General features: G+C 46.8%; 1 protein-coding gene across 3 annotated transcripts in view; it reads left to right on the forward strand.

Moving 5' to 3' along the window:
- GPC1 (glypican 1) overlaps positions 1-24,747 on the forward strand; it is a 312,763-nt gene that overhangs the window by 251,648 nt on the left and 36,368 nt on the right. For all 3 annotated transcript variants that reach the window (XM_063915676.1, XM_063915674.1, XM_063915673.1), the window contains 3 exons: positions 8,181-8,339; positions 10,458-10,852; positions 14,063-14,228. In XM_063915676.1, the coding sequence (XP_063771746.1) occupies positions 8,231-8,339; positions 10,458-10,852; positions 14,063-14,228 (670 nt within the window). In that variant the 5' untranslated portion in view covers positions 8,181-8,230. The remainder of the gene's footprint in view (positions 1-8,180; positions 8,340-10,457; positions 10,853-14,062; positions 14,229-24,747) is intronic.

Below are 24,747 nucleotides of genomic sequence, written 5' to 3' on the forward strand. Positions count from 1 at the left end.
GGCGGCCGGACAATCAATTAATGCCTGTCCAGGCGCCTCAAACACCGTCAGGGGCTGTAAAACGCCCTTTGCCTCAGTCGGTCGACACAGACCCAGACACGGGCACTGATTCCAGTGACGACGGTAGAAATTCAAACGTATTTTCCAGTAGGGCCACACGTTATATGATTTTGGCAATGAAGGAGACGTTACATTTAGCTGATACTACAGATACCGTAAAACAGGGTATTATGTATGGTGTGAAAAAACTACAAACAGTTTTTCCTGAATCAGAAGAATTAAATGACGTGTGTGATGAAGCGTGGGTTGCTCCTGATAAAAAGTTGATAATTTCAAAAAAAGTTATTGGCATTATACCCTTTCCCGCCAGAGGTTAGGGCGCGCTGGGAAACACCCCCTAAGGTGGACAAGGCGCTCACACGCTTATCCAAACAAGTGGCGTTACCCTCTCCTGAGACGGCCGCACTTAAGGATCCATCAGATAGAAAGATGGAAGTTATTCAAAAGAATATATACACACATGCAGGTGTTATACTACGACCAGCTATAGCAACTGCCTGGATGTGCAGTGCTGGAGTAGTTTGGTCAGAATCCCTGATTGAAAATATTGATACCCTAGATAGGGACAATGTTTTACTGTCGTTAGAACAAATAAAGGATGCATTTATCTATATGCGTGATGCACAGAGGGATATTTGCACACTGGCATCTCGGGTGAGTGCTATGTCCATTTCAGCCAGAAGAGCCTTATGGACACGACAGTGGACAGGCGATGCGGATTCAAAACGTCACATGGAGGTTTTGCCGTATAAAGGGGAGGAGTTATTTGGAGTTGGTCTATCAGACTTGGTGGCCACGGCTACTGCCGGGAAATCCACTTTTTTACCTCAAGTCACTCCCCAACAGAGAAAGGCACCGACCTTTCAACCGCAGCCTTTTCGCTCCTACAAAAATAAGAGAGCAAAGGGCTTGTCGTACCTGCCACGAGGCAGAGGAAGAGGGAAGAGACACCAACAGGCAGCTCCTTCCCAGGAACAGAAGCCCTCCCCGGCTCCTGCAAAAACCTCAGCATGACGCTGGGGCCTCTCAAGCGGACTCGGGGACAGTGGGGGGCCGTCTCAAAAATTACAGCGCGCAGTGGGCTCACTCGCAGGTAGACCCCTGGATCCTGCAGATAATATCTCAGGGGTACAGGTTGGAATTAGAGACGGATCCTCCTCATCGTTTCCTGAAGTCTGCCTTACCAACCGTCTCTTCCGAAAGGGAGAGGGTGTTGGAAGCCATTCACAAGCTGTACGCTCAGCAGGTGATAGTCAAAGTACCCCTATTACAACAAGGAAAGGGGTATTATTCCACTCTATTTGTGGTACCGAAGCCGGATGGCTCGGTAAGGCCTATTCTAAATCTGAAGTCCTTGAACCTCTACATAAAAAAGTTCAAGTTCAAGATGGAGTCACTCAGAGCAGTGATAGCGAACCTGGAAGAAGGGGACTTTATGGTATCCTTGGACATCAAGGATGCGTATCTACACGTTCCGATTTACCCCGCACACCAGGGGTACCTCAGGTTCATTGTTCAAAACTGTCACTATCAGTTTCAGACGCTGCCGTTCGGATTGTCCACGGCGCCTCGGGTCTTTACCAAGGTAATGGCCGAGATGATGATTCTTCTTCGAAGAAAAGGCGTATTAGTTATCCCATACTTGGACGATCTCCTAATAAGGGCAAGGTCCAGAGAACAGCTGGAGACAGCTTTAGCACTATCTCAAGAGGTGCTAAGACAACACGGGTGGATTCTGAATATTCCAAAATCCCATTTAATCCCGACAACTCGTCTGCTGTTCCTAGGAATGATTCTGGACACGGTTCAGAAAAAGGTTTTCCTTCCAGAGGAAAAAGCCAAGGAGTTATCCGATCTGGTCAGGAACCTCCTAAAACCAGGAAAAGTGTCAGTACATCAATGCACAAGAGTCCTGGGAAAAATGGTGGCTTCTTACGAAGCAATTCCATTCGGCAGATTCCATGCAAGAATATTCCAAAGGGATCTGTTGGACAAATGGTCAGGGTCGCATCTGCAGATGCACCTGCGAATAACCATGTCACCAAAGACAAGGGTGTCACTTCTGTGGTGGTTGCAGAAGGCTCACCTATTAGAAGGCCGCAGATTCGGCATTCAGGATTGGATCCTGGTGACCACGGACGCCAGCCTGAGAGGCTGGGGAGCAGTCACACAAGGAAGAAACTTCCAGGGAGTATGGACGAGTCTGGAAAAGTCTCTTCACATAAACATTCTGGAACTAAGAGCAATCTACAATGCTCTAAGCCAGGCGGAACTTCTCCTGCAAGGAAAGCCGGTGTTGATTCAGTCGGACAACATCACGGCGGTCGCCCATGTAAACAGGCAGGGCGGCACAAGAAGCAGGAGTGCAATGGCAGAAGCTGCCAAGATTCTTCGCTGGGCGGAGAATCACGTGATAGCACTGTCAGCAGTGTTCATCCCGGGCGTGGACAACTGGGAAGCAGACTTCCTCAGCAGACACGATCTTCATCCGGGAGAGTGGGGTCTACATCCAGAAGTCTTCAACATGTTAATAGACCGTTGGGAAAGACCAATTGTAGACATGATGGCGTCTCGCCTCAACAAGAAACTGGACAAATATTGCGCCAGGTCAAGAGATCCACAGGCAATAGCTGTGGACGCACTGGTAACTCCTTGGGTGTACCAGTCAGTGTATGTGTTTCCTCCTCTGCCGCTCATACCAAAGGTATTGAAGATCATACGGCAAAGAAGAGTAAGAACAATACTAGTGGTTCCGGATTGGCCGAGAAGGACTTGGTATCCGGAACTTCAAGAGATGCTCACGGACGAACCGTGGCCTCTACCTCTGAGAAGGGACCTGCTACAGCAGGGTCCCTGTCTTTTTCAAGACTTACCGCGGCTGCGTTTGACGGCATGGCGGTTGAACGCCAGATCCTAAAAGGGAAAGGCATTCCAGAAGAAGTCATTCCTACCTTGATTAAGGCACGGAAGGAAGTCACCGTGAAACATTATCACCGCATTTGGCGAAAATATGTAGCGTGGTGCGAGGATCGGAGGGTTCCGACGGAGGAATTCCAACTGGGTCGTTTCCTACATTTCCTGCAATCAGGATTATCTATGGGTCTCAAATTGGGATCCATTAAGGTTCAAATTTCGGCCCTGTCAATATTCTTCCAAAAAGAATTGGCCTCTGTCCCTGAGGTCCAGACTTTTGTCAAGGGAGTACTGCATATACAGCCTCCTGTGGTGCCTCCGGTGGCACCGTGGGATCTAAATGTAGTTTTAGATTTCCTCAAATCCCATTGGTTTGAACCATTGAAAAAGGTGGATTTGAAATATCTCACATTGAAAGTGACTATGTTACTAGCCCTGGCCTCTGCCAGGAGAGTATCTGAATTGGCGGCTTTATCTTATAAAAGTCCTTATCTAATCTTCCATTCGGATAGGGCAGAACTGCGGACTCGTCCGCATTTTCTCCCTAAAGTGGTATCAGCATTTCATCTGAACCAACCTATTGTGGTGCCTGCGGCCACTAGCGACTTGGAGGACTCCAAGTTGTTGGACGTTGTCAGAGCCTTAAAAATATACATTGCAAGGACGGCTGGAGTCAGAAAATCTGACTCGCTGTTTATATTGTATGCACCCAACAAGTTGGGCGCACCTGCTTCTAAGCAGTCGATTGCTCGTTGGATTTGTAACACAATTCAACTTGCACATTCTGTGGCAGGCCTGCCACAGCCTAAAACTGTAAAAGCCCACTCCACAAGGAAGGTGGGTTCATCTTGGGCGGCTGCCCGAGGGGTCTCGGCATTACAACTCTGCCGAGCAGCTACGTGGTCGGGGGAGAACACGTTTGTAAAATTTTACAAATTTGATACCCTGGCAAAGGAGGACCTGGAGTTCTCTCATTCGGTGCTGCAGAGTCATCCGCACTCTCCCGCCCGTTTGGGAGCTTTGGTATAATCCCCATGGTCCTTTCAGGAACCCCAGCATCCACTTAGGACGATAGAGAAAATAAGAATTTACTTACCGATAATTCTATTTCTCGGAGTCCGTAGTGGATGCTGGGCGCCCATCCCAAGTGCGGATTATCTGCAATACTTGTACATAGTTATTGTTAACTAATTCGGGTTATTGTTAAGGAGCCATCTTTAAGAGGCCCTTTCTGTTGTCATACTGTTAACTGGGTTTAGATCACAAGTTGTACGGTGTGATTGGTGTGGCTGGTATGAGTCTTACCCGGGATTCAAAATGCCTCCCTTATTGTGTATGCTCGTCCGGGCACAGTACCTAACTGGAGTCTGGAGGAGGGTCATAGGGGGAGGAGCCAGTGCACACCACCTGACCTAGTAAAGCTTTACTTTTTTGTGCCCTGTCTCCTGCGGAGCCGCTATTCCCCATGGTCCTTTCAGGAACCCCAGCATCCACTACGGACTCCGAGAAATAGAATTATCGGTAAGTAAATTCTTATTTTTAATCAATTCTTCTTGGTAAAGCATTAATTATTTACAGATAAGCATACGTATGAGCCTATGCGACGTGAGAGCCGAGATTGCTTGGTACTGTAAATATCACCTTCATTAGCAGGATGCTAACAAAGTTGCAAGTGGTGACAAGACAAAATGGGGCAACATGGTGGCACAACGGTTAGCATTCATTTTTTAAATCATCGGTTTGATTTCAGTCAGGGCCCTATCTGCATGTAGCCGCATGCTTCTGTCTGTACTGGTTTCCCACAGACATCCCAGCCTCCCCCACAGCCCAAGGGCAGGAACTGATAAATGTTCCCGGTGAAGCACTGTATAATGTATAAGCACTATGTAAAAAGAAAACTAATAAATAATAAATTAGTTCATGCAGGTTATAGGTAATGTAAATTTAGAACCATTATTATTCACTATTTAAAAAAGCCTTACTATATTCTCCACAAGGCAATGCCGCAATTTACTATACAGGTTACATTTGTCATTGTAATATGGTAACCAAAAGACACTACAACCTGGCATTGACTACTTCGTGTGGAGAATGATATATTCCAGGTGGACTGTGTCATTGTCTCCCAGCAGACAGTAGTCATTATTATAGAAAGTGACATCATTGGGAGAGACATACACATTATGCTGGCGATAAAGCCAGGGCCTGGATTACACAGGTACTCAGATGTAACCGCAGGTAGGGTAATGACAGGTGCGGCGGCGGGCTGTACAGCTCATCTACTCTGAGCCTCTAGAATTCATTTTCCTTGAGACTCTGACCTCACATTTCATTAGGATTTAATAAACTTGTCCTGTAATGATATTGTGCTGAGTTCCTGTGTAGCGGGCTGACGGAAGGCATGATATTCTGCTGGATCAAAGGGCACTATGAACTGTCTCAGAGATAAGTGTCCTTGATAATTTGTTAGAGACAGAGGCTGCTGTGGATTTGATTCTATAAATCGACAAAGAAATATTGTAATGTCAGGAAAAAAGGAATGTCTAGTGATGACAAACTGTCTAAGGGGAAATTAAAATCAACACATCTTTGTGGGTGGATTTAATTAAACAGAGAGAGTGCATGTGCTTTTAATAACCAGTGCGTTAACACTTACCTACCAGGGCGCCCTTGCTTGTGCGCAGCAGAACCCAGATTTACATTATGCATGCACGATAAAATGGGGTCATATCGTCATTGGATAAATGTGAAAACAACAGTTTTAAATGCACAATGCATTTGCCTTGACGTACGTGTGTGTGTGTGTGTGTGTGTGTGTGTGTGTGTGTGTGTGTGTACGCTCAGCAACCAGGCTGGTGATTTTTAGTACACGATGGAAATGCAGTTGTCAGTAAAAGTATAATTGTTACTGATAGTATCTATGGCACTCACCAGCCCCTTAGTTCCTTAAAACCTTTGTCTTCTCCAAAAATACTGCTCATTGTATCATTGTAGCTTAAATAAGTCATGACAGTAAGAGAATTGCATTTGTTTTGAGAGTGACACGTTTGTATATATTATTCACATTGACTTATGTGTGATAGTCACAAAATGGCTCCCACTACAGTTAGTAAATGAGGTAGAATTACCACCTTTAGCCATCTAATATTTTTTCCAAAAACTGTGCAGAAATGTTGTGGGTTTGTTTTAATGAAAAAACAAACAAAAAAATAAAACTTAAAAAAAACAAACATTGGTTCAACCATTGATTGCTGATATATCGGTCCACCGATGATCGGTACATCATGACTAACATGGTTTTACAGTTTCCCAGCAACTGCTCTTTGGAGCCGTGTGGTGGGTGTGGCCATCGGGCTGCCCAATCAGCAGTGATAGGCAGCACAGCAGGCACAGGGGGAGGGATCCAGGAAGCAGGGGGGCTGGGATTTCCCTCTGAGAGAGGCAGCTGGTGACAGATTATCTTCCTGCAGCCGCTCAGTGGGTGTTTCTGACTGGTCACACCAGATGTGAGCATTCCAGGCAAGTCGTTAAAGACTATGGAGATGATGTATCAAGCAGTGTAAAGAGTGAAGTAGACCAGTGGAGAAGTTGCCCATAGCAACCAATCATCTTTGAGGCAGCAATTACCAAGTACATTCTACAAAATGATAGGTTGAAGCTGATTGGTTGCTCATTTTAAGTTTATAGAAGGGAGCATATGGAGTATTGCAGTATATGACTTGTGGCACTGGATATTATTGCTGTATAAAGACAGTGCAATAGTAATATCATTCAGCTACAGTAACTGAAACCTGGTAAAATAAAAGGACATAAGAGCAGTGCAAACAAAGCTCTCAGAGTGTCTGATGGGCTATGAGTCGGCCTGACCAGTTAATGCTTGGATTACTAGCATATAGAAGCGTGCCTGCCACTTTTCTTACATTTCCATAAAATAAAAAAATACAAATAAAACACCACCACTATAATACTGCTCCTGGCCCCAATTGCAGGTTTATCATTGTGGCAGCCCGGGATTATCCTATTAGCCCCATAAACCGCATCTTACCGGGGCTTGTGTCACCTGCATCGGGGCATTCCTGCTCCCGTGCTCCGGCTCCCCTATCACATGATCCCCGCCCTGCATCTGGTCCCATGCTCCGGCTCCCCCATCACATGACCCCCGCCTTGCATCTGCTACCGTGACTCCTTTGCTCTGGCTCTCCCCGTCACATGACCCCCACCTGGCCAGGAAGAGGGGCAGATGTCGACCACTGGCACTGGCTGAGTGCCGGCTTCTGGCCGCCCTTCCTGCAGTCCTGCGGGACACTGACAGGAGGGATTGCCACGGCTTATCTGGGATTTTGTTTTACCTGTCTAAGGCAGGCGAAGCAAAATCCCCGATAAGTGCTGGCTTATCGGGGTTGCGGAGGCCGAAAACACACAGGGAACCTGTGTGTTTTCGGCCGAAAAAATATTTTTTTACAAGAGATCTAATTACCCCGTAAAAAATATCGGTAAAACATTGTGAAAAATTGCAAAAAAATCACCCCGTTTTTCGCTCCCGATGTTTATTGCTGTTAATTGAATAACCCCCTTAGGGGTCTATTCATGCAGCAGTGAAAAAAGTGGAGAAGTTGCCCAATGCAACAAATCAGCATTGAAGTAACTTTTATCAAGTGCAGTCTATAAACATTTTAAGTAGCAGCTGATTGGTTGTAGTGTCCATAATTAAATGCACTGTTATTTTGAGTTAATGTACATCGCATAGAACAATAGCTGCCGTGGTGCTGTCACTGTAGTATTACCACACAGGCGTTTGCAGTTGTACAGTATGTTAATAAGAATAAAAGGAAAGAACGGTTTACAGTGTATCATGGTGGGTTCTGTAATTCTCTACATAGGTAGCATCAGGCTATCTGCTATCCATGGATTTTCCTCATCGTCTGACAGGACAGCTAGCTCCTGATTGGAGATGTGCCTCTACAAAATGGGTACACCTTTTAGGGCCCTGGGCCCAGGTTGAATTATACTAAATGCATGACATATTCATTGATATACCTATCTAGCTATTTCCTTAATAAAATACTGTGGCAAATTAACAGTATAGGATACTTCTAAATGTGTGTGTGATCTAGTTGTTGTATCATACGCTTTGGGACCATGATGCTAGTGGATGTACATGTATGATTCTGACAGACATGTGATCATGCTTGTGTTATGTCTTGCAGGTGAGCACCTACGGATTTGCCCACAAGGTTACACCTGCTGCACATCAGAGATGGAGGAGAGTTTTGCCAATATCAGCAAAGTGGAGTTTGACAGCGCACTGAGAGAGGCTAGTCTGTCCGTCCAGGGACTGCTCTTGGCACAGAACAGGAACTTTGACAGTAAGAGCCCCTTATATTACAAATATGGTACTCTGCTCACCAGCTGCTATCACTACTATAAATGAAACACGTGTATCCCTAGACTACTCTCGGCCTTAGTTGTCCTGTAAACCACTGTGCAGGTGTGTCCTCGTACATCTAGCCTAACCTGGAGTGAGTGAACCGCACAGAGTGGTGTAGTGTCCTTTTCGCATCTTTTTCATGAGAATGTGCATCTTAATCGCAGCGCCGTGCAACATAACAGCTTCACGAGACTCCACTGATTAATTTAATGTGCGACACGTGTAGATTGTGTGCGACTAAGTCTGAATATGAAGCACAGTGGAACTTGGCGTGAGTAAAAGCATCAGCCGCTGCATCATATACAGACTGAGACTCTGTCGCTCGCATATTATACAAGTGCCGCTAATCAGTCGGTGCAGTCTCATGAAGTAGTTTTGTCACATCGTATTGCAATTAAGACACACATTCATGAAAAAAAAAAAAGAGGCAGGGTCGCACCAAGCCTGACAAGCCAAAAAGGGCTGTTTGGAGCGATGGCAGCAATAGGTATGAGGACACATCTGTAGGTACACATACATATATGAATTTCCTGGTAGAAATTTGCAGTCATTTGCAATAAAGGACAACTAACATAGACAACATTCTATTCATACTAAAAAAAAAACATAAAAACACATATCAGTTTTCCTCCTGGAGATCATTTTGTAATATTGGACATGTCCATGATAGACACTAAGGTATATTCAATTAGCTCTGTATTCAATACTGGGCCAAAACCAACAGGATTGGCCCGTTCCCGACAGTGTCAAGACGACTTTTTTAAAAGTCGGATTGACATTGTCGGAAGCTGGGCTAAAACCTGTCGGGTTTGGCCCCACTTCCGACAATACACGCGGCTCGGTGGCTGAAGCAATGGCAGTTTCCAACTCTAATTGAATATACCTCTAAGGGGGAATTCAGTTGCGGGCGATGTCCACAAAGTGTTGTCGCTACACCATAGGAATGGCGGCACAACCACAAACATCACCAATTTTCCTTCGCCTCCACTATATTAGCATAGGAAAATTGGTGATGTTGGGGAACCGTATTCTACTGCTACATTCCCAGCTAAACTGAATACAGACCTAGGTATTATTGTATATGACTGTCATGCAGAAGCACAGTAAAACAGCAGTTAATCACCGCCAGGGCCGTAACTAGGTGTGTGCGGAGTGTGGTCCGCAAATCGCGCTGCAGGGTAGGGTGGCGCTGTTGGCATCATATGTCAGTTATCAATTATCTAATAACATTCACTTGCAGCTTCTCCCCTTTTTGAAGCCTAGCATTACCTGACCGCCGCTGCTCCTACCCCCACTCCTTTTGTCGCTGATACCTATACAGCATTCATGGACTTGACTTGATAGCTCTTTGTTGTTTAGTTGCACTGTCCTTAATCACATTTCAAGATGCTGATGTTCCCGGGATTCCAACCCGTTGCCTATGACATTGCAGTTGGACAATCCATTTTTTACGGTGTACAGGTAGCTTCATATAGTTAGAAATCTCATAGTTTTTATGCGGGATCAAGTAGCTCGTGGTGTTTGGCTGGAATGCAGCAGGTTGTTGGTTTGAGTCCTGGGTGTGGCAGTATATTAAAATGTGTTCGGTAATGAGGGCTATTGTGGCTGAATAGTGGCGAGCTCTTGGGTTGAGTGCATGAATGTGGTATAAAGAGGATTTGTGTTCTAATCCATTTTTTTAAGTGTGTGTGTGTGTGTGTGCGCAAAGGTGCATCATAGCATGGGCTTTCGGCTTTCTCTGGGATCAATTTTGTCATTACCCTTCCCTGCGAGGTATGCGCCTTATGGGGGCATTCTCTTTCTGGCACAGGGCACCTAAAAGTCTAGTTACGGCTCATACATCTCCATCACTATATATATACTCATCATTTACACCATGTGTATTATAGTATTATGTATTACTGTCAGAGAAAATCTTGAAACACTTGTCACATTTACTGAATCTAATCAGGGTTTAGTATAAAGTCTGTGAAATGTCGGTGTGAGTTGCAGGAAGGTACTTTAGTACAGCTGCTGCATAACACTGCCTATGAATAACACCTATGTCCTGCCTCAGGGTACTTCCAGGACTTGTTGAATAAATCTGAGCAGATCCTTCTGGACACATTTCCCAGCCTGTATGGGGAACTTTACAGCCAAAATGACGGGAAGATATTCAGAGACTTGTACTTGGAGCTGCGTCTGTATTACCGCGGCTCTGCAGTTAATTTGGAGGAGGCGTTAACTGAGTTCTGGACCCAATTGCTGGAGCGGGTGTTCAAGACCCAGAACTCGCAGTTCACGTTTTCATACGAGTATTTGGAGTGCTTGGCCAAGCAATACGGCCAGCTGAAGCCGTTTGGGGACATTCCACGTGAAATGAAGCTGAAATCCACCAGGGCATTTATTGCTGCTCGATCCTTTGTACAGGGACTTGGCGCCGCTGCGGACATTGTCAAGAAAGTCACCCAGGTATGTGAGCGCAATGTCTGCAACTCTCACCAGTTAAGCTCTTACAGCACTCCCAGTCCTAATACCCATCCACCAGATAAATCAGCCATACTGTATGTAGGGAAGACACTTCAGTACTTGAAATAAGCAGTATGAAAATCAGTAGCTTGTCATTCATTTTTATGGACTGTATAACCCAATTTTGTTACACACCAGTGGCTTCTGAATTTCAAGTAAAATGTACCACTCTCAGGGCCTCATATAACAGGCTGCGTAAGGCAGTGACATGCAGTGGGGTGAGGCAGAGCCTTTCCTGCCATACTAACGTTTGTACCAGAGGTTTGACTGTATAATGTATATAAAAAATACAAAGAATATGTTTGAAATATCTTCTTTGCATTATTCTAATCATTTTTATAGCCAAAACTCTGTAGTAAAATGTCTATGGCAGGTGAGGCAGTGCCTCACCTGCCTATCTTTTCCGCACATCTCAGATCAAAACTCACTAAATTTCCAGGAGTTTATACTGCTGTACCTGTGTATAATGCCTAGATTTACCCTTTGGCACATATATTGCGGGTAAATCTGGCTCTGGTGCTAGCCAGTGCCTCCTGAGCCATTTAGCTCACCGCACGTCCCTGGCGTAAGGCAGGTGCAGACGCCATTCTGGTGAAGCTGACTGTGTTTTTAAAGCGGCAATAATTTAAATTTTAAATTATTGCCGCTTTAAAAATGTTGGAAGACTCGCTGGAATCTCACCCATCCTTGCATGTTGCAGGCTGTTACATAAGGCCCTCACTGTCTGCGCCTTTACATTATGTAGGCCATTAGGTTTTGCCACAGGCAAGAGACAGCATTGTCCTCATCTGATCTGTCTGTCTGTCCAATGAACAGGCCGCTTACACTTGCAGCACGACATCCTTTCATGTGACACTGTGTCACAGGATATTATGAAACAGCTTATGTAAGCAATGTACTATGATATCTCCTAATTACCAGTCCCGGAAAATGGGCCGATCCCAAAAATCAAGATTGGATCTAAACATTCAAATTCGTATTGATTATAACATTTTAAAATACCAATTGCAGTTATACTCTATATATACTATACTATTCACGGAGAATCCTTGTCCAAGAAAAGAGATTGGCTCAGCTATAACAGCACTACTGCAAATGACCAATGATAATGTAGCACACATTACTGTGGCCCCCAGCCCATATGTACTCTATTAGTATTTGCTGTTGGCTAAAACATTCATTCTACGGGAAAGTAGTCATTCAGCTTATATGAAGGATTATCTAGAGAAACATATGGACAACACTAAATTTGAACAGATTTTGTGGATTTGTGTTACAACACCAATTCACTGAACAGCTGTACATCATCACTAACGCGGGAGTCAGGGTATGCTGTTACAGTAAGCTCCTGTTATACCGCTTTCACATCGCAATGCTGGGTCCCACCCGGGATTTGGAAACTGGTCCTTTCCGGGTGGGACCCGGCATTGGACCCTACACACCGTCATTCCGACCCGGCAATATGCCGGGCCGATTTGCCATCCGGGAACGGAGCCGGCATCGGGGGCGGGTGAGGAGGTGGCTCTGGGAGATGACATCATCACCTCTTCCTATGCAGTGAACGGGTACCGGGTCGCTTCGACCCGGGTAACCCGTTCACACTGCGCCTGACCCAGTAATAACCCTTCTTATAACCCGAGTTGAATTACCAGGTCAGGCGACCTGGGATTTCTGGAGTGACCTTTTCACACCACACAGCGACCCGTGTCAACCTAGCAATATACCGGGTCGATACCGGGTTATTTGTGCGGTGTGAAAGGGGTATTTGCGGGAACTCATGTAGCATTATTTGTTCTGTTCATTAAATAAACACCCTTTTGATAAAATTTTATATATCATTAGTATATTATTGAATTATTATTTCCGCACCAGTACAAATACAGGTTGATATGAAATGTTGGATGACACCAGTGTATTCAGCACTGATTTACAGCCCTGGTCATGTGATGAACCACTGACAATAGAACAGTGATGCTGAAAACTCCTATACTATCTGCAGTAATACTGAGAGAATACTGATATATACTGGTCGCTCAGTTCTTTGCTGGAACCTGCTGTCATGAAAGGACTGCTGCAGCAAGTATGGAGTGTTACACCATACTAAAATTGCTGCTAACGCTTGTGTCTTATGCACAAAGTGATTCTGTAATCAAGGATAAAAGATAACATGAGCCCCACTGAGATGTTAACGAAGAGTCGTGACACTTTGCAGCCTCCTCAGCAATACAAGTTACTCTAATTTAATGATAATTCTGCCGTTTATTAAATTAGGACTACATTGATAGTCACGAGCTTTCTGTCCCAGGGCTGTGGGGCCACCTGCTGGTGGGAATATGCAGTACTCTTACAGCTATCATTCAATTGTAGAACTGACAATAACCTTACAAAACAAAATTATATTTTTGTGTTTTGTTATTATTTAATATCATAAATGAAACAAATATCTAATGCATACATTAAAAAAAAGTTCTTATAGTAACAGCATGTATGTTTTTAGTAAGAGTCACATCATGGGCAGCACAGATGGTGTTATGGTTAACATTACTGTCTCAGAGCACTGAGGTCATGGGTTTGATATCCACCATGGCCCTAATCGTGTGGAGTTTGTATGTCTCCCCTGTGCCTGTGTGGGTTTTCTCTGGCTACTCCGGTTTCCTCCCACAATGGAAGACCAAATATTCTCTGTAAAGCGCCTTGGAGTATATGTGTGCTATATAAATATCTGGCAATAAATAAATGTTTGCAGATGTCAGATAAAGAAGACACCAGCACCTGCATAGTCAATATATGAAGACAGATATGGTGTGGGTAGAGTTTCCCTCTTTATATAACCATTTGTGAAAATAAATCATACTTGCCTACCTGACCCTCTCCATGAGGGAGAAAATGCTCTGTTCCTGGACTTTCCTGGTAATGTATGATTGCCATCACCTGTGGTGAAACACCTTTCTTATCAATTACCTAGCTCACCACAGGTGATGGCAATCATACATTACCAGGAGAGTCCAGGAACAGAGCATTTTCTCCCTCATGGAGAGGGTCAGGTAGGCAAGTATGGAATAAATAATGATAGTTATTTGTATATATTTGATGATCTGCAACATATCTGGTGCTGGAAACTTAAAATAGTTACAATGTATTTAATTCCTGCAGGTCCCCATGAGTAAAGAATGCACCCGGGAAGTCATGAAGCTCATGTATTGTCCTCTCTGCCGTGGCCACACCAGCTTGAAGCTATGTGACAATTACTGCTGGAACGTCCTACGAGGGTGTCTGGCTAATCAGGCCGACTTAGACTCTGAGTGGAGAAATTTGATTGGTAAGAACTGTGCGTCAGATGCTTTACAGCGCCTGGAGCATAGGAGGAGCTCAGCAAGAATCGGCATTTGTGTCAGTCAGGCAGTGGTTTCCGAAAGTGAACGGTACCGCCTCCCCTGGTGGCACTATAGGATCCAGCATGCTCTCCAAATGCAGGTCCCATCTATGCCTGTCTAAACTGGAGTTAAAATGGAAGCTGCTCAGTGAAATTAGTAATGGCTCTCAGGTGCTGATAGGGAGGGGTTGTTCCAAACTAGAAAGCTACACAAATCAGATTTTCCCCAGCACACCAAGAGGCATTAGCAATAAGATTTAAAAAACAACATGGTAGTAGATAATTCCAGTGTTGTCAGTAACACGGGTGAGGTAATAGGGAGGATCACCACACACCATCTGGATAGTTACATGGTGGCACATGACAAAAGCGTAATATATTAGGTTATCTTGATTAAATAGGGAATTGGCAACACTTTCCAGGCTGTACAGATTCTGCATGCACACAGTAGTTGCCAGTTGGTTCAGATCAGTCCATAGAGAACATACTGTGGAAACATAGAATTTGACGGCAGATAAGAACCACTTGGCCCATCTAGTCTACCCTTTTTTTTAACCATATTTTTATCTTAAACCTTATTTCTGCTGCGGGGTACACTAGGCTCCACAAGGATTAACATCGGGGTGTAGAGTAGGATCTTGATCTGAGGCACCAACAGGCTCAAAGCTTTGACCTTCTTCCCAAGATGCATAGCGCCGCCTCCTATATCACCCCGCCTCCGTGCACAGGAGCTCAGTTTGTAAGTTGGTGCCTTGCAGTATGCAGGCACTTGACAGGAGGCTGCCATAAGCAGCCTTTTCAGAGCTTCGTTTTACAGACTGAACAGAGAAAACGTAAAGAAGACTTCCAGGGCTGCTGCAGGCAAAGTGTCATAGACTTTCCTGCGTGCAGCTCCATCACCCCCAGCGGCGCTGTATACTCCCGCGCCGCGGTTGCCGGGTCACTGCAGCGGAGGCGCCGGCTTCTTCCATCCCAAAGTGAGTCACACACACGCCGCCGTCTCCCGGATCGTGGGGCCACAGACAAGGGGGAGGTAAGGGGCTTCGGTGCCGCACTTTACCGCGATCCAGCGCGGCCGTAGGAGGCGGACCGCGCGCTGGTGTGGACACTGATTACTGGGCTGATGTTCCACTAGCCACCAGGGTTATATTATGGGCACAGGTCAAGGGGGATGTTGTACCAAGTTCCCCCCGCTTTATGTTTACTGCCCGCACACCCGGTGGGGATGCCAGCAGGGGGAGCAGACTGGACCTGAGGCCCTTCCCCCCAGCGCCAGGGAGCCATTTCTACAATGTTCCCGCCCTGGAGCTGCTTCCTTCTCCGTCACTCACGGTCAGCAGCCTTTACAGATAGAGCCTTGCTGTTCCTGGGATAGCTGGGGCAAATCCTCCTCTGTGGAACCGCCTGTCTGCCAGTGCTGTGCTTCCTACAGGACACTTAAGTATTCTACCTGTCACTGGACTATGTTAGTTAAGAAAGAGTGCATACTGTCAGGTTTGTGTGGTACAAACACCCTGTGATATACATCCAGTGCTTACTGTGTTTGTTATATCTATAGTTATCTCATATAGCCATACTGAGTATTACTTTGTGCAGTTTATGGTTCATAATTTCTGCATGGTACACTTGTGACTATATATGTGTGTGTGTGTGTGTGCATGTAGCTGCTGCGTGGTTGCCTTATTGCAGGGTATTTCACTCAGCGTGCTATTCCTATATTGCTATACCTGAGGGGGCCAAGTGTTTCAGGTTTTTCTATAATTAATATAGGATTGTATCACAAGATATACTGACGAGGTATATTTACTTGTGAGTTATAGTCCCCATATATTCTATATCTATTAAACTCCCAGTCTGTGCCATCTTAGGCTTCTGTTCTGAGAGTTCTTGCTGGGTATAGTGCTGCTACACCTTGTAAAGGGGGGTCTGGGACTCCAGGTCGACAACAAAAAGGTCGACACACCTTAGGTCGACGCCAATTGGTCGACACACCTTAGGTCGGCATGGACAAAAGGTCGACAGGAAAAGGTCGACATGAGTTTTTTATGGGTTTTTTTGGTGTCGTTTTCTTCGTAGAGTGACCAGGAACCCCAATTAGTGCACCGTGTCCCCTCGCATGGCTCTCTTCGCTCACCATGCTTCGGGCATGGTGCCTTCGCTCCGCTTCGCTCGGCACAGATTACCGTTCCAATCATAGTCCACGTGGATCGTTAAGTATGAAAAGGTTCCAAAAAAGAAAAAAATTGTGAAAAACTCATGTCGACCTTTTTCCATGTCGACCTTGTTCCTGTCGACCTTTTGTGTCCATGTCGACCTAAGGTGTGTAGACCAATTGGCGTCGACCTAAGGTGTGTCGACCTTTTTGTTGTCGACCTGGAGTCCGGATACCGTAACGGGTTGCCCATTATTTTGCACATAGTTATGTATGCTGCACGTGGCAACGGCGTTGGGGCCTCTCCCACACTGCGTGGTAGTGAGGCCGCAGACGTAATGGAGGATAATTTAGCAGCTGAGAGACACGCTTGTGACTGATTTGACGCCCCCTGTGGGACCACCTGTGCCACTGCAACAGTTTATGGTCCCTGCTGTGCACACGCCATGGGCGGATCAGCTTTCCACTCAGTTACAGCATTTGAACGATCGCTGACTAAAATTAAGTCTCACTCTCGCCCACTTAAGACTAAGACGTCTTCTAAACGGGCCATTACCTCCTCCCAATCCACTGCTATCCCAGACACGTCATCTGACGAGGATGGCGCATATACTGATCCCACAGACACTGACACAGATGTACTGATGGCGCATATACTGATCCCACAGACACTGACACAGATGTTTTTGATGGGGAGGGGAAGCCATTGGTGGATGTCCCGGATTTGATTGATGCTATTAGGCTCATTCTTCAGGTGTCTGATGATCCTGAGCCTAAACAAGTTTTACCTCATTCTCAACACCTGGCTGACATACGTCAGGACTCTTGGGATAATCCGGGAATGAATTCACGCTGCATAAGAGACTGTTGGCTTGCTATCCTCTCTGCAGACCTATGTAAAAAATTGGGAAACTCCTCCCCCTGTAGATTCTTATGTGGCGCGCATGGTAGTTTCCTCTGCTCTGCCAGTAACTACCGTCACCTCTCTGAAGGAACTGATGGATATAAGTGTGGAGGGTTGTTTGAAAGCGATTTTACACCCTAACAGGGGCTATCCTTAGGCAAACCATTGCAGCAACTTGGGCTGCTGAAGCTGTTGAGGCGTGGGCTCAGGAGCTAGAGGCGGAGCTGCCTTCCAACGCATCTGAGCATGCTCGACAATGTCTCTTGTATATTACCACGGCTTCTCTGTACCTTAAGGAGGCGGCCTCTGATTCCGCGGTGCTGGTGGCCAAGCTACTATTACGTCCGTCTTGGCTAGACATATCCTTTGGTTGAGATCCTGGTCGGTGGATATGGATTCCAAGAAAACCCTGGAGGTGCTTTCTTTCAAGGGAGACATTCTCTTTGGAGAAGACCTCAATAAGATTGTGGCTGATGTGGCTACTGCTATAACAACTTGCCTACCTAGTACGGCTCCTTCCACGCAGAAGGCTAAAAGTACTTTCCTTCGGCCCTTTTGTCCTCCAGGTAAAGCAAAAGGTCAGGCGTACCCAAAGCAGGCTCGTGCTTCCAGACCTGCCAAGCCCAGACCGAAGCGGGCCTGGGCTGCCCGTCAGCCTGCTTCCAAAACTGACAAGGCTGCCGCATGACGGGGCAGATCTCCCTCTGGGGGATCCCAGGGTGGGGGGCCGACTTCTAGGTTTTGCCCAGGAATGGTTGAAGACCACTTCCGATGCCTGGGTAAGGGAAGTCATCGCTTGAGGTTACGCTGTACCCTTCAAGAATCGTCCCCCTCATCGATTTTGCCTGACAGATGTGCCTCTGGATCTGGCAAAAGCAAACACGTTGCACTCGGTGGTACATTCCCTCCTGATCACAGGAGTGGTGGTACAGGTGCCTCTGGCTCAGAGAGGCAAGGGGTACTATTCACCGCTGTTTCTAGTCCCGAAACCGAACGGGTCCTCGCGGCCCATTCTCAATCTGAAGTCCTTGAACAAACATGTGCGGGTCTCCAAGTTTCGTATGGAAACTCTGCGCTCTATTGTTCTGGCCATGGAGCCTGGGGACTATATGGTCTCCCTGGACATACTGGATGCCTACCTGCATATTCCTATTGCGGTATCTCATCAACAGTACCTGCGGTTTGCGGTGGACAACCTTCGTTACAAATTTCGGGTGTTACCCTTTGGTTTGACGACGGCTCCCCGAGTTTCCACCAAAGTAATTGCGGTCATGACGGCTACACTCCGCCGTCAAGGGGTCAGGATCCTACCGTACTTGAACGATTTGTTGATCCTGGCAAATTCCCCAGAACTTCTCCTGCGTCATCTCGATCTGACGGTCCAGTGCATGAAAGCCCACGGGTGGCTGATAAACTGGAAGAAATCCTCCCTGGTTCCTGCTTGGAGCATGTTACACCTGGGAGCGTTATTGGACACTCACAACCAACGGTTGTTCCTGTCTCAGGAGAAAGTCCTGAAGCTTCAGGACAGGATTTGATGCTTCCTATCTCGTCCGCAAGTGTCGATACATTTGGCAATGCAAGTGCTGGGTCTCATGGTGTCAGCTTTCAACATGGTGGAGTATGCTCAATTCCACTGTCGCCCTCTGCAGAAGTTAATTCTGACCAAGTGGAACGGCCTGCCTCACCGGATCTGATCTCACATAATCTCATTGTCTCTGTAGGTCCGCCTGTCACTGAGCTGGTGGCTTCAGGACCAACAATTGAGCAGGGGCCGTCCCTTCTGGATATCCAACTGGGTCCTTCTGACGACGGATGCCAGCCGGAGAGGTTGGGGCGCGGTGTTGGAACAACACTCTCTTCAGGGTCGGTGGCCAAGGAGGAGTCTCTGCTCCCAATCACTATTCTGGAACTGCGGGCAGTGTTTAATGCGTTGACAATGGCCCAGCATCTAATACAGAACAGACCTGTTCAAGTACAGTAGGACAAAGCCACCACGGTGGTGTACATAAATCATCAAGGCGGCACTCAAAGCCGCATGGCAGTGAGGGAAGTATCATGGATTCTTCAGTGGGCGGAGCGCCATCTGCCGGCCATATCCACAGTGTTCATTCCAGGCGTCCTGAACTGGGAAGCGGACTATCTCAGTCGTCAGGACGTACACGCTGGAGAGTGGAGCCTCCATCCGGAGGTGTTTCAACTTCTCGTGGACATGTTGGGTCTTCCAGATGTGGATCTGATGGCGTCTCGACACAATCACAAGGTTCCGGTCTTCGGAGCAAGGACAAGGGATCCTCAAGCTGCATTCGTGGATGCTCTGGCAAGTCCATGGAACTTTCAGCTACCGTATGTGTTCCCTCCGGTGTCACTCCTGCCCAGAGTAATACGGAAGTTCAAGCAAAAAGGAGAAAACCTGCTTCTGGTCGCTCCAGCATGGCCCAGACGGCACTGGTTCTCTGATCTCCTGGGTCTCTCGTGGGATCGTCCCCTTCTACTTCCACAACGACCAGACCTCCTCGTTCAGGGCCCTTGTGTTTACCAGGGTTTGGACCGTCTGGTTTTGACGGCATGGCTCTTGAAGCTTCCGTCCTGAGGGCCAAGGGTTTTTCTGAGGCGGTCGTTCAAACTATGTTGAAGGCCCGTAAGCCGGCTTCTGCTCAGATCTACCATAGGGTCTGGAATGCTTACTTTACTTGGTGTGCGTCTCACAATCATGACTTTTTCATGTTTAGTACGGCCAAACTATTGGCCTTTCTTCACCAGGGCCTGGACTTGGGCCTGCGTCTGGCCTCCCTCAAGGTTCACATCTCTGCCTTGGTTTGGTTTCAGAGAAAATTGCTACCCTACCTGATGTCCATACATTCACTCAGGGTGTGTTGCGGATTCAGCCTCCTTATGTGCCACCTGTGGCCCCTTGGGACTTGTCGGTGGGTTTGGAGGCCTTGCAAGTGTCTCCGTTTGAGCCTCTTGCCTCTGCTGACCTTAAGTGGCTTTCCCTTAAGGTCCTATTCTTGCTGGCGGTTGCTTCAGCTAGAAGGGTCTCGGACTTGGGTGCCTTATCCTGTAAGTCTCCCTATTTGAATTTTCACTGTGACCGGGCGGTTCTTAGAACGCGGCTAGGTTATTTACCTAAGGTGGTGTCTTCCTTCCACCTTAACCAGGAGATTGTGGTTCTGGCCTTTCATTCTCCTGAGTTATCTTTCAAAGAGCGGTCTTTGGATGTGGTACGGGCTCTCCGTATCTATGTGAAGAGAACTTCCTCCATTAGGAAATCTGATTCTCTTTTTGTATTGTTTGGTTTTCACAAATGTGGCTGGCCTGCTTCCAAGCAGACTTTGGCCAGATGGATTAGAATGGTGATTGCACATGCTTATGTACAGGCTGGTCGTCTGGTTCCTGCTACCATTAAAGCCCATTCTACTCTGTTGGTTGGACCTTCTTGGGCGGCCCACCGTGGTGCGACCCTTGATCAATTGTGCAAGGCGGCTACGTGGTCCTCAGTGAACACGTTCATAAGGTTATATGCCTTCGATATTTCCACCTCCCATGATGCTTCCTTTGTACGCCGGGTTCTTGTGACCGCTGCAGTACGTCCCCTCCGATATGGAACGGCTTTAGGACATCCCCAATGTTAATCCTGTGGAGCCCAGTGTACCTCGCAGCAGAAAATGAGATTTATGGTAAGAACTTACCATTGTTAAATCTCTTTCTGCAAGGTAAACTGGGCTCCATAAGGCACCCACCCTGACGCACTTTGCTTCTTTGGGTTGGTGTCGCATTAGCTGCTGACACTCTCCCCTGTGGTGAGTGTTGTCTGTGGCTACTCATCTTTGTCGTCTTTGGTACCTGCTACTGCATTGGGCTGGTTAACGAAACTGAGCTCCTGTGCACGGAGGCGGGGTGATATAGGAGGTGGCGCTATGCATCTTGGGAAGAAGGTCAAAGCTTTGAGCCTGTTGGTGCCTCGGATCAAGATCCTACTCTATAACCCGATGTTAATCCTTGTGGAGCACAGTGTACCTCACACAAAAAGAGATTTAACAACGGTAAGTTCTTACCATAAATCTCGTTTTGATCTTTATTTCTTTGTAAGAATATCCTTATGTCTATCCCATGCATGCTTAAATTGCTCTACTATCTTAGCCTCTACCACCTCTGATGGGAGGCTATTCCACTTGTCCACTACCCTTTCTGTGAAGTAATTTTTCCTCAAATTTCCCCTGAACCTACCTCCCTCCAGTTTCAGTGCATGCCCTCGTGTTTTAATACTTTTCTTCATTTGAAGAATGTTTCCCTACTGGACTTTGTCAAAAACCTTCATATATTTGAAAGTTTCTATCATGTCCCCCCTTTCTCTGACGTCCTAGTGGATGCTGGGAACTCCGTAAGGACCATGGGGGATAGCGGCTCCGCAGGAGACAGGGCACATCTAAAGAAAGCTTTAGGATCACCTGGTGTGCACTGGCTCCTCCCCCTATGACCCTCCTCCAAGCCTCAGTTAGATTTTCTGTGCCCGACGAGAAGGGTGCACACTAGGGGCTCTCCTGAGCTCTTTGTGAAAGTTTTAGTTTAGGTTTATTATTTTCAGTGAGACCTGCTGGCAACAGGCTCACTGCATCGAGGGACTAAGGGGAGAAGAAGCGAACTCACCTGCGTGCAGAGTGGATTGGGCTTCTTAGGCTACTGGACATTAGCTCCAGAGGGACGATCACAGGTTCAGCCTGGATGGGTCACCGGAGCCGCGCCGCCGGCCCCCTTACAGAGCCAGAAGAGCGAAGAGGTCTGGAAAAATCGGCGGCAGAAGACTTTCCTGTCTTCAGATAAAGGTAGGCGCACAGCACCGCAGCTGTGCGCCATTGCTCTCAGCACACTTCAGACTCCGGTCACTGAGGGTGCAGGGCGCTGGGGGGGCAGCGCCCTGAGACGCAATAAATCGATAGAAAACCTTTTATGGCTAAAATAAATGCATCACATATAACTCCTGGGCTATATGGATGCATTTAACCCCTGCCAAAACATACAAGAAAACGGATGATAGGCTCCGCCCCTTTCTCGGCGTCCTTATCTCCTCAGCACACTGGCGCCATTTTCCCTCACAGCTCAGTTGGAGGGAAGCTCCCTGGCTCTCCCCTGCAGTCACTACACTACAGAAAGGGGTTAAAAAAGAGAGGGGGGCACAAATTAGGCGCAGTATAAACAATACAGCAGCTATAAAGGGAAAAACACTTATATAAGGTTATCCCTGTATATATATATATAGCGCTCTGGTGTGTGCTGGCAAACTCTCCCTCTGTCTCCCCAAAGGGCTAGTGGGGTCCTGTCCTCTATCAGAGCATTCCCTGTGTGTGTGCTGTGTGTCGGTACGTTTGTGTCGACATGTATGAGGAGAAAAATGATGAGGAGACGGAGTAGAGTGTCTGTAATAGTGTTGTCACCCCCTGGGGGGTCGACACCTGAGTGGATGTACTGTTGAAATTGCGTGACAGTGTCAGCTTTGTATAAAAGACAGTGGTTGACATGAGACAGCCGGCTACTCAGCTTGTGCATGTCCAGACGTCTCATACAGGGGCTCTAAAGCGCCCGTTACCTCAGATACAGACGCCGACACGGATACTGACTCCTGTGTCGACGGTGAAGAGACAACCGTGATTTCCAATAGGGCCACACATTGCATGATTGAGGCAATGGAAAAAGTTTACACTCTTCTGATAATATAAATACCACCAAAAAAAAAAAAAGGGGGTATTATGTTTGGTGAGGAAAAACTTCCTGTAGTTTTCCTGAATCTGAGAAATAAAATGAGGTGTGTGATGATGCGTGGGTTTCCCCCCGATAACAATTGATAATTTCAAAAAATTTATTGGCAGTATACCTTTTCCCGCCCGAGGTTAGGGTGCGTTGGGAAACACCCCCTAGGGGGGATAAGGCGCTCACACGCTTGTAAGAACAAGGGCTCTACCCTCTCTGGAGATGGCCGCCCTTAGGGATCCTGCTGATAGAAAGCAGGAGGGTATCCTAAAATGTATTTACACACATACTGGTGTTATACTGCGACCAGCAATCGCCTCAGCCTGGATGTGCAGTGCTGGGTTGGCGTGGTCGGATTCCCTGACTGGAAATTTTATATCCTAGATAAGGACAGTATATTATTGCCTATAGAGCAATTAAAAGATGCATTTCTATATATGCATGATGCACAGCGGAATATTTGCCGACTGGCATCAAGTATAAGTGCGTTGTCCAATTATACCAGTAAAGTGGTCAGGTGATGCGGATTCCAAACGGCATTTGGAAGTATTGCCTTAAAAAAAAAAAAAAAAAAAAAAAAATGGGATGTACCCCAGGTCGCCTCTCAAAATAAGACGCCGTATTATCAGGCGCAGTCCTGGTTAGCAAGCGGACAAAAGGGTTCCTCTTTTCTGCTCGTGACAGAGGGAGAGGAAAATGGCTGCAGAGATCAGCCAGTTCCCAGGAACAGAAACCCTTTTCCGCCTCTGCCAAGCTCTCAGTATGACGCTAGGGCTTTACAAGTTCAGGCACGGTGGGGGCCCGTTCTCAATGAATTTCAGTGCGCAGTGGGCTCACTCGCAAGTAGACCCCTGGATCCTTCAGGTAATATTTCAGGGGTACAAATTGGAATTCGAGACGTATTCCCCTCGCCGTTTCCAAAAGTCTGTTTTACCGACGTCTCCCGCTGACAGGGAGGCAGTTTTGGAAACCATTCACAAGCTGTATTCCCAGCAGGTGATAATTAAGGTACCCCTCCTGCAACAGGGAACGGGGTATTGTGGTACTATTGTGGTACCGAAGCCAGACGGCTCGGTGAGACCGATTTTAAAATCTAAAATCTTTGAACACTTACATACAGAGGTTCAAATTCAAAATTGAGTCGCTCAGAGCAGTGATTGCAAACCTGGAAGAAGGGGACTACATGATGTCTCGGGACATCAAGGATGCTTACCTTCATGTCAAAATTTACCCTTCTCACCAAGGGTATCTCAGGTTATGGTACAGAACTGTCACTATCAGTTCAGACGCTGCCGTAGGGATGGTCCACGGCACCCCGGGTCTTTACTGAAGTAATGACCGTAATGATGATATTCCTTCGAAGGAAGGGAATTTTAGTTATCCTTTACTTGGACGATTCCCTGATAAGGGTGAGATCCAGGGAACAGTTGGAGATCGGTGTAGCACTACCTCAGGTAGTGTTGCGGCAGCACGATTGGATTCTCAATATTCCAAAATCGCAGCTGGTTCCGACGACTTGTCTTCTGTTCCTAGGGATGATCCTGGACACAGTCCAGAAAGAAGGTGTTTCTCCCGGAGGAGAAAGCCAGGGAGTTATCCGAGCTAGTCAGGAACCTCCTAAAACCGAACCAAGTCTCAGTGCATCAATGCACAAGGGTTCT

The sequence above is a fragment of the Pseudophryne corroboree genome, chromosome 4 (assembly GCF_028390025.1).
Source record: "Pseudophryne corroboree isolate aPseCor3 chromosome 4, aPseCor3.hap2, whole genome shotgun sequence".
Lineage (NCBI taxonomy): Eukaryota > Metazoa > Chordata > Amphibia > Anura > Myobatrachidae > Pseudophryne > Pseudophryne corroboree.